Raw genomic sequence first — 11,902 nt, forward strand, 5'->3', positions numbered from 1 at the left:
TGCACGAATAAAATCAGAAGTGTTTTAGTTGTATGTAAACTGATGAAAACTTTCAGAATCAAGTACACTCTGTTCCTATAACTTTAAGCCTGATTCCGCCTGTGACGCTAAGATTACTAGAATGTGCAGGTTACATTTAAAACCATTTAATTTTGATATTTTTTTCCGTATTTCTTCAGAATTGTCAGAGCTGTTCGTTATACATTCTTGTTTAATATTTTCCAGTGATGTTTTAAAATAAGTATTAACTATGTGTATGTCTGTCATTGTATTTTGTGTTGACAACAATAATTCATTTTTTCAGTGTAATTTTCATGTACAGGTTTTTCCATATCTGTAATTACTAAATCAATAATTTATAAAATGTTTTCTGTATCCCCACGCAACATTTCAACCAAACTGATACTGTACTGACCACTATCAGTTCCTATTTGCAGCCCCCAAATTTACGACCATCCCTTTTTGTTCCATCTGTGTGTAGAGTGTTATTTTTGCTACTAAGCATTGCTTCTGTTGCCTGCAATTGTGCTATCATTTTTGCTTCTATTGACATAGTTTCTGCAAATGATTTTTTGGTAAACGATCAACCTTTAGCCCCCCCCCCCCATTTTTTCTAAAACAGTGCGTACAATTTTTTCAACGTTACATACTCCAACGTTCATGGATAGACGTGAAGCATATGCCTCCCTAATAGTGTTATTAGATTTTCCCCCATGAAATGTTTGAACTATTTGTGATTCCATTAAGTTTTCAATATTTTCTTTAAATATTTCATTTTCATTTCCAAATATTTCATTCTGTTTACCATATCTGAATCCATCCTTATACCGTATTTATTTATTGAGTCAGCAGTTTCATTACTATTTTCTTTTTATGGGGTTTTTGCTCCGGTAATATCTCAGAAGTGCTGATTGTCCTTTTTACCTTCTTTTTATGTTCTTATTTCTTTGTCTTAAATATTTCATTTCTTTTTCATGTTTTTTTTAATTTTCAGATGTTAGTAGTGAAATACGTGTTTGCTTACGTTTCAGTTTACATTTCTTGTTGATAATTCAGACATTTTTGATAGATTATCAGTGTATTTAGCTGTTACTTTTTTCTTTTCTTCTTTTTATTTTAAATTACCTCAAGTTTGAACTAAATTTCTGTTGTCTTTTTTTTTCCATTTTTTTTCAAGGTCAATAATAATATTAATTTGTTCTGCAAACTTATGAGAAGCGTTATTGATGTAGTCTTGAAATATTTGATTGTCAACCTTTTCTGAACTAGTCCTTTTTTCATTTGAGTAAAAATTGCACCAGGTATTTCTTTTCTGAGTGGGGAATATATTGTTCTGTCAAGTGGGCACTGACATTTTGCCTATTATGCAAAGAAATCTTTGACATTTTTTTTGTAAACTGAATCAATATTGCGTTTTGACCCATCGGAGTCGGGGGTGTAATTTAAATGACATAAAAATTGAACCCACAATGCAACTGTTTTGTGTAATATACTATCATGTTGACTATGTTGCATTCTTACTTTTCTCAATTCAACAATAAGACCATTTGTTACATTGATTTTATTTGGTATAGGAGATGGATTTTTCAACCAATCCAAACTGATACCCTCTTTTTCACATATGGGACCAACATCTTTGAAAGCAATCCTTTTTCTTAAAAACCGCTTTCATTTTGTTTCGATTTTTTCATAGAAATACCGACACATTTACACTACTATAATTAAGATTTTCTAAAATAATAGGCATTTTTTCCTTAAAAGAGAGTTCTACACTATCTTCAACAACCGTTTTCACACAATATCAAAACAGATATTATTGCCGTACATTCTACTTCGACTTGTCTAAACTCCAATCATCTAAAAAAAAAAAGCATCAAAATTTCATGAGTTTCAAATGTACAAATGTAATATTGGTGTGCTTCTTAGTAATGTTATTAATTGTTTGAAACGTTGACCATCAACATTTTAAAAATAAATAGTAACCGTTGATTGCATTTCTGATAAAGTTCTTTAAATTACATATCATTATATGCAACAATCGCAAGAGTCACCTATTAGTAGGCACTTATTTTTAAAGATGCCTTAGATTTTAAGATTAAAGGAAAGTTACTTGTTTTTTTTTAAACACCATAAATATATAGGATTAGGCATCAAAGTATTGTTCCATAGAGACCACAATCGTCCAGCGATGTCTTCAATGCATCTCACCACTGACCAGCAAAGTGCATAAATCATATACTGAAAAAAAATCAGAGGGACCACAAAGAAACAGTTCTAGTTATCATGTTGAAAAGTTGTGTATATATATTTACACATTTATATATGACGTAATGAATCTGCATATTACAAAACACAGGAAAATTTAAAAATAAAAGAGATGTCGAAAAGTACAGTATTTATTTCTCTCTTCTTTTCTTGAAATCAGTCTTTGCTTATTTTTCATGGAGTTTAATTTTGTATACATATATCTAAATGTTTTTGGTGAATATATGTACATGGTGTAAATAAACTCATCATAGATATCAGGACTAAATCTATGTACGCCAGACGCGGGTTTCGTCTACAAAAGACTCATCAGTGACGTTCGAATCCAAAAATGTTAAAAAGGCCAAATAAAGTACGACGTTGAAGAGCATTGAGGACCAAAATTCCTAAAAGTTTTGCCAAATACAAAAACACGTGAAAAAAGTCATTGATTATAAATATGAAAATTTATTTAATTAATATATTTGAAGCCCATAATCATGATAATGTTTTCAGTATAATGCTGTCATTTACGGTTACCGACTAATTATGTCTAATAAATCTGATTACGAAATGCAAATTATATGAAATTTATAATTAACTGTAGCTAATCTTACTATATAAAATACTAACCGGTATACATGCAATTGATGAGAATAGAATGTATCATGTGTCTGTTAACTCCCTTGCAGGATAAGTACTTCCAAACTTTTTTCTCTTCTGTCAGTTGGGCCACAGGCACAAAAGATGGGGATCCTGAATTTAAATTTAAACAGTCTTTAACTATTTCTTATTTATGTAATTTATCACAATTGTGACTTGCTTTTATAAAATGAAAGGGTGGAGGTTCTTACAATTCATGAATGGCATGTACATCTACAATTGCATGCAAGTAAAACACTGGAAACATATTAAAAAAACTTTAATTTCAATTAAAATAATTTCGGATATACGGTAATAATATTTATTCCTACCGATATTTACACGATCGCTGATTTCGTACGATGTCTGTTGACGCTGCTCTGCCATGTTGAGAGGCAGTTAAAATTGCCTAAAAATAAATATGTTCCTTGTCAGAAATCGTTTTAAAATAACTTTAACTAGACTAAAATGCCATCGAGGAATTAAAAATTGTAGTCGTTTCCAAAAAATATAGATATTTCTACTTAAACATTATCTCTGAAGTTTTGTCAAATTCTTTTGCTGGTGAGCATAAATAGGAACCGGAAAGTGACCTCCAGAAAAAAACGTGCCGCCCAGTTAAAAAAGACGTTCACGTAAGTTTTCTTTCGACTCGATAAAATAAAAACGAAACGATGTTCAATAAAAACAAAGATAGTAAAAGAAATAAAAAAATAATAACAAAAAGAAATGCTACATATAAAAGATAAAAGATTAGCAATTAATTAACAACAATGGTCATTTTCCAGTGATATCAGTCACTTGAAACAAAATAACGTTAAACTGGCATCTCTATCTTTTGTAGACGAAACACGCGTCTGACGCAAATAAAAAAATCATTACTGGTATCCATGATGAGTTTATTTACAACCACTTGGTCACTATCACTGCTGGTGGACTTCTTATTCCCTATGGGTATCACAAGCCCAGTATTCAGCACTTATGTGTTGACATGAATTATCATTGACATGGTCATAATTATAAATTAAATGCGTAAAAAACTTGTGAAATAATAAATCTTTTCTACCTCAGAAATAGATTACCTGAGCTGTATTTGTCAAAACTTGTAGGAATTGTTTGTCCTCAATGCTCTTCAACTTCGCTCTTTATTTTGCCTTTTTTACTTATTTTACTCGATCGTTACTGATAAATAGAAACTTTTCTATCAAAATATATGAACGACACATTTGTGTATTAGGTTATTGAAATTGAAATTGCAAGTGCAATTATATAACCATGATAACATATTACGACTATTATCAATTAGATAGGAATAACATGTATTTGATAATATTCTTCCTCACAGATTACCTTCAATTTTTGCAAAAAATATAATCAATAATAAAAAAAAATAGTCAGCAAATAAAGATCTACAAATAAATCGACATGGCTGAAATTCACAGTCGTTTCCTAATCAGAGCAATTGCTCTTTAATGATGATTTTTTACCCATTTTGTGTGTTAACCTTTTATCTTGTAACATATAAGAGATATAAAGACAATTTGATCAGTAAGACAAGACCTCTAATAAGAGTAATTAAACTTACAGTAAATTCTATTAAAAGAGATACGAATATTTGGTATAATTTCAATTTAAACAACTATCCATCAGAGGTCAAATGAAGTTGATTAAAACACAATCATGAACTACCTTACGGCCTTAAGAATTAACGTCCTAGTTCATAAAATTACGAAAACAAATATGACAGACATGAATCAACAACAACCACTGAACTAGAGACCCCATTATGAAGGACAGACGTTTACAAAAATAGCGGGGTCAAACATGTTTGTGAGTGCTCAATACTCCCCTTAACATTGGATTTAACAAACAAAAAAACATAAGAACAAAGTGTAAAAATCGGTTGCAAAGAGCTTAACTTAACAAATCGGTACTAATAAAAAAAAGAATAATTCCGTCTCACATCAAACAATAGATACAAAGGACCAGAATAAGAGTACCCGCAGTCTCTGAAAGCTAGTCCAGAGGTTATAACAACCAATGCATAAATTTTGACATCCAACATCCCATGTTCACAATAATGGAGAGTGTCCTTTATTGGAGATATAGACATCGGCTATGGAGCCTGCTTCTAGTTTTATTACTAATTTTGTATTTCCTACTTCTGTATTTTTATTTTATTTTGTTGGTATCGATAACCCTTCCCCCAATATAAAACAACAATTAAAACAAACAAATATTTCCCATTTCCATTCTCATTTTTATAATGTAGGTTACCGGAAAATCAAATCACACATCAGAAACTATGAATCATATTATCTAAGCTTTAAAACAATCGATGAAATCCAAGTTTGGTAGTCACAGAAAAATTGAAGAATATGTTGTTATTGCTAAATATAAATCACAAATAAACTGATTGTGTCGACTACATTTGCTTGATTTTCACATATGGAATTAATGGAGCTTATGACATTTGTCCACAATGCTAAGTTAATTCTTTGTCATTTGAAGGTGATAGTCTGGCTTACCATAACGGTAGGACATTCAGTACAAAGGATGACAACAGAGGAAAATGCGCAGTGAATTATACGGGAAGTTGGTGGTATGGTGGCTGTTATCATTCTAATCTGAACGGTCAATATAAAGGAAAAAATGCAGCAGGAATTTCGTGGTATCACTGGAAGTCACAATATGACAGTATTAAAACATCAATCATGATGATACGCATGGGAAATGTGTAAAAGTATCACTTATTTTACACATGTTATTTTTGTGACAATATTAAAGCTTACTTTGTTTTAATGGTATCACATCTTCATCGAGCATCTGTTTTCGTGAATTGGAAGCATAAATAGGTTTTTGAACTGACAATAATTTGAAAACTTTAAATTATTGTATACCTTTTTTTTGGTTAGAATGCTTTTAGCTTGCCTCGATAAAATTATTATTATTAAGTAAATTACCATTTGAAAGCCAGCGTTTGAAGCTAGTTTTATTTTTAATTTTTTACTGCAACTTGGTTTTGAGTGTAAAGGCAAATGGAATATCTATCAGGAATAAACAATGAATCAGTTTGTTTTGCGTTTTCTCTGCTGTTATTGAGCAATTTGTATGAACTTACGGCTATACCCAAATATCAAATGAATCTATGTATCCTGCTTTCTTTACAAAATTGGTTATAACATATTTTTCTTATATTCAACAACACTATTAATATTTAACGTGGCAGAACAATTAACTACAACAAATAGACTCATCATAGATACCAGGATTAAATTTTGTATTTACGCCAGACGCGCGTTTTGTCCACAAAAGACTCATCAGTGACACTCGAAATGTTAAAAAGGCCAAATAAAGAATGAATTTGGAGAGTATTGAGGACCAAAATTCCGAAATGTTTTGCCAAATACAGCTAAGGTTATCTCTTCCTGAGGTAGAAAAGTCTTAGTATTTCAAAAGTTCAAACGTTTTGTAAACTTTTAATTTATAAATATGAACATATCAATGATAATTCATGTCAGCACAGAAGTGCTGACTACTGGGCTGGTGGTGCCTCGTTGAATTAAAACTCCACCAGCAGTGGTTTCGAACCAGTGGTTGTAAATAAACTCATCATAGATACCCCAAATGATAAATGGTTACAAGTGTTTATACAGTTACATAGAGTTATTTCCACCTACAAAGATAGAATAATAAGAAGATGTGGTATGATTTTTAACGTTACAACTCTCAATTACAAACCAAATGACGCAGAAGTTAACAACTATCGGTTACCGTACGGCCTTCAACAATTGCAAAAACCAATACCGCTTAGCTAACAATAAAAGGTACAAAAATGACTATGTGTATCAATTTAAAAGAGAAAACTACGGTCTGATCCATGTAAATAAAAAAAGAAAAGAAAAACATTTATGAAATACAGCAAAAACCACAATTTCTAGATTAAAGGCTCTGGTTATAGGTCGGCTACATACGGAATTGTATGTCTTTCTTCAAAGGAATCACCCGGTTGATAGGAAGTTTTAATGAAAAGTGTTTTAATGTAAAAGTAAAAAGTCACTATTTGTCATGATAAGACTGCCAGCTACAATTTGTTGAAACATTATTCAATAGCCTTTACATGAATTTATCAAGTGTTGGCTCTGAACCATGTTTTTTTAATCTTTTTTTATTAAAAAAAGTTTGTAAGCGAAAACAAATAAGTCTTTCATGTATCTCAAACGTCATTATCGCTCAGTTTGTCATTCGAAACACATAACATAAAGTTCTGATGATTCATCCCTACTACAAAGGGACGTAACTTGAGACAAAATGAACAGTGACAAATTTTCATAATATTTATAATTAAAAAAAGCAGTTACATAAGAAAATGCCTTTACCAAGTCAGGAATATGACAGTTGTTATCCATTCGTTTGATGTTTGAGCTTTTGATTTTGCCATTTGATTAGGGACTTTCCGTTTTGAACTTTCCTCGGTGTTCAGTATGTTTGTGGTTTAACTTCATACATAAGACTTGTTGGTTTACACCGTACTGGAAATAGTACTCCGACATTAGGATAATCGTTAATCGTGTAACAGGTATACAACGATTTTGTGTTGTCATCATATCAAAAAGAAGGTGTTGTATGATTTCCAAGGAGACAAGTCTTTACAAGAGATTAAATGACACAGACAAACATAGGTCACCGTACGGCCTTCAACAATGAGTTAAACCCATACCACATAGTCAGATGTATGAGCCCACACAATCATAAATGTCAAACAACAATGAACAATTCAAACGAGAAAACCAAATACCTACTCAATGTCCTAAAATATGATAAAGAATATGTAACACAGCAACAAACGACAACCACTGAATTACATGCTCCTGCCTTGGAACAGACACATACATACAAAATTTGGCGGGGTTAAACATGTAAGCGGATCCCAACCCTCCAATGTGACCTGTGCCAGTGGTTTAACAGTACAATATAAGAACTAACTATAAACATTAGTTGAAAACTAATCTGATGGATACAAATAGAAATACATCTAACAAAAACACTGAGTGGACGTGTCTAGGTACTTCTAACAACAGATCTGAGAGTACTTTCAGTTACTGACAGCTAGTTCAAAGTCAGGTTGTGCTTATTAACATTCATGTAAACCTATTACACAATCCAATAAACTTATATTTTCATATGCAATAGAGGGAAATCCATTTTATCAATTGAGAGGAGAGTATTTACAAAAATATCCTCATACTCATTTGCTATAGAAAAAAAAGTATTGTCAAACCAATAAATATCTATAAAAATTCAACACCTATACTGGAGCCCCCTTTCATAAATTTCACGAACTACTTACCAATTTGAAAGTGATATATATTTTCATACAACGTAAGTTGGGTCATCACTTTTTATAGAGTTAATATAATGAATTACTTACGGATGCCGATAGTAGAGCAGGATTTGCTTACTCATGGATCACACCCAGTTATTTGTGTGATTTTTGTTGCTCAGTCTTTATATATATTAATTAATTTTCTATGTTGTGTTTTGTTTTTTCTGCTGTTTTCCTGCTTATCTCTTTCTTTTTTAACTATAGCGTTGTCATTTTTTTTTTCAACTGGTGAGTTTGAATGTCACTCCGGTATATTTTGCCTTTTCTTTACAAAAGTGATTTTTTTTAATGAAACATAACAGGTCATTTCTTGGTATTCCAAATGTAATAGGGTTATTAGTTTTAATGTTACTGAAAAGTGATTTTTAACGATTATATTTAGATAAATGAGTTTTATATCAGCTTGTATTAATTGATCTGTATAAATAAACTAAATTGAAGGCTTTACATTGACCTATAATGGTTTACTTTTATAAATTGTTATTTGGATGGAGAGTTGTCTCATTGGCACTCACACCACATCTTCCTATATATATATAAAGTACACGAACACTTATCCAACATAGTTATGAGGAAGAACGAATAATGCGTCCCAATGGATTTTTCAGTCATCATAAAGAATTGGTTGTACGATACGATGTATCGGTGTATTAAACCCGTATGAACATGTTTTCGCCATTTGAAATTGTTAGATACCATTCAAGTCGCCTGATCTACCATTTTACCTATTGTGTTATATTCCCGATTGTCACCTTTTGGCCTAGTATGCTTTTGCATGGCAGGTGATATATGCATAGCGGGAGATGATTTCTCCGTCAAGATAACCGATCTCTCTCTCCTTATAGAATGGATGTGATTTCCTCAGAATTTGTCGATAAATTGCTGTTCCCTTATTGTGACCCTTTATATGAAACCATGTGCAATAACTTATTATTTATCTGTAAGATAACATAACTCTATGTAATGAGATGGTGAACGATCAAACTCATCGTAGTACTGTTATATTATACATTGCGTATTTTGAAGGTTTTGTGTTCTCGCTATTTGTGCAATATAATGGTTACAATAACAGAAAATGTTCAATATTTCTTTCAAATTATATAAAAATAACATTTTATAAATTTTGGAAGTCTGAAACGTTTTTTTCTGGATTGTCTTTCACTGTAATAAATAGTATTACATAGATTGAACATCTAAATGGAACCTGCTTCTTCCCTAATATACTTTCTTTAAATTTTATTGTATCAAAATATTATCAGGTGTCTTATCATTTTCAAATGTTTAAGAAGAAAACGTTCGTCCTAACTATTTTGAAAAACGTTTAACAAATAAAGGTACAATACGACAATCAAAATGTATGTAACCAAATTATTTACAATACGTTGGATGGATAATGCACTAATAACAACCGAACGTTTGTACATGCGAACACCGACAATCATCCGGACAGCGCTGCTTTAATGATATTTGAAAGAACGCTACACAGACGACACCCGACTGATGATCGAACAATAGCCCAATGCAAAATGTCAAAATAATTACGTTATTTTTATTTTTATCGTTGATCATCTCAACGAGATTGATTTTCTCGCTTGATCCGGGACGTTACAAGGTGATATAAAAATCATTTATCTAGATATAATCGTTTAAAATCACTTTTCAGTAACATTAAAACTGATAATCTGTTTATCGCTATTTTACCTATGACGACGTTGTTAATTTCATGTCAATTTCATCAGCAACGCCACGTGCCTGCTTAGTTTCTAGCGATAATTTTCACTCTCAAGCGAGTAGAATGATATGAAAAATTATCACAAAAACAGCTCAAAGGAAAAATGCACAAATAGCGATAATGAATGTTATACCCGGAATACGTCAGAGATTCCTGATTCAAATCAAAATAATAACGAATACTGATATTATTAGATGACAGCACCACCAATTGTCAAGGAAAACAGTACTCCATAATCAATGAGAGACAGCGGTAATGCAACAACACCCAAACAAATCATCTGTTGATAAGATTGCATACATCTTATAATATGATACTAAATGAAGAGCAATCGACAGACCAAATGAACGTCTGAATCTCTAGGATATATTGAATTCATGATCCTCAGGAAAGGATCGTTATCGATCGCTTGATAAGCCAATTGTTTTGTCTTTGTCAGTTGAATGGAAAATGTTTTGTTTTAACAACGTTAAAGAAAAGTAGCAAGGAAACTTTATATACAAAATTTGGCGGCTCCATAATGACACGCGAATTACTTTTCCCTAGATTCACTTTACTAATAATAACATTCCCTTGATTAAGCTTAACATCAAATGTCAAGATAGAAAAACATACCCCACTAACTTGAAACCGTGATTCGTCCAATTTTAGAAAGGATCCCTATAACCATGTTATTACGGGATCTCGTTATCCTCTAACTTGAAACTGTGATTTCGTCCAATTTAAGATATCGTTTCATTGTCGTTGAAGATAGAGATATTAAAAACTATTTGAAAAAGGACCACACTATCGTTCTCCATCTAAAAAAGATTGGAAACAGTGTCGTCATGTTAGTAAAGACGCTCATTTATCGTATTGTAAATAGTGTAATCGGCAAAAATCTGACAAAAAAAGTCTTGAATATTATATATGAATGTTGTGGATATTCATTTATTACATTTTGAAAATAATTCAGAAATAAATAAATACCGTATAAAACACCTACTCATAGAATAAGAAACAAACTTCAAGAACTTTCAAAGCGGTTTGTGTTTGTACCGACCGACAAGGCAACCAGCAATGAATTGGTGGTATGTCGTAAATACTACACAATCGTTCGTACGAATTAAATGAAAAGTTCATCTGCACTTTAGTCCTAGCTCTCCACGGAGAGTCATATAGTAAATTCACGTGGCCCTCATTGTTCATTTTTTTTTCATGTGTATGCCAGATGCAGCACAGGTAGAGTCTTTATAACACCTAAAAATTATTCAGCATATTTGATGTTGAAAGTGACACGTGAAACAGATCTTGACAATTTAAAAGCATTTCTATTTATTCATCGCATAAACTTTTAGGTGATTGGGTTCATTATAACAAGCCGATAAGGCAAAACGAGGTGTTGCAACTCTGGTTTTATAACAATTGCAATCAGAAAAGACACGAATTCCACAAGGCAAAACAAAACATTATCTTTCTAAAATAGATAAATCCAGAGATGATTTGTAGTATCGGGGTAGGACTTATAAGAATTCAAAAGGCCAGAATTTAATGACTTTAGTTTAGGGCAGAGAAAGACATGCGCATTGTATCTGATGGTCATCCACCAGAGCTTTGAAGTATTTCAAATGATTGTAATTTGAACATTGAAAAAATCAGATGATGATGATGATGATGATGATGATGATGATGATGATGATGATGATGATGATGATGATGATGATGATGATGATGATGATGATGATGATGATGATGATGATGATGATGATGATGATGATGATGATGATGATGATGATGATGATTTTGTATCAAACGAAGAATATTGAATGTTGTGAAAAATTTAGAAAGCAGCAAGGCATCGGGGTTTCATACGTTCATTAATGTGTATCTCAAATCAACAATTACTATTAGATAGTCTG

At 31.7% G+C, this 11,902-nt stretch overlaps 1 protein-coding gene across 1 annotated transcript in view; it reads left to right on the forward strand.

Moving 5' to 3' along the window:
* LOC143075580 (uncharacterized) overlaps positions 1 to 6,162 on the forward strand; it is a 31,106-nt gene extending 24,944 nt beyond the window's left edge. The window contains exon 6 of the mRNA XM_076251046.1: positions 5,398 to 6,162. Coding sequence (XP_076107161.1) covers positions 5,398 to 5,627 — 230 coding nt within the window. The 3' untranslated portion in view covers positions 5,628 to 6,162. The remainder of the gene's footprint in view (positions 1 to 5,397) is intronic.
* Positions 6,163 to 11,902: the final 5,740 nt, after the last annotated feature.

This window comes from Mytilus galloprovincialis, chromosome 5, assembly GCF_965363235.1.
Source record: "Mytilus galloprovincialis chromosome 5, xbMytGall1.hap1.1, whole genome shotgun sequence".
In the NCBI taxonomy this organism is placed as follows: domain Eukaryota; kingdom Metazoa; phylum Mollusca; class Bivalvia; order Mytilida; family Mytilidae; genus Mytilus; species Mytilus galloprovincialis.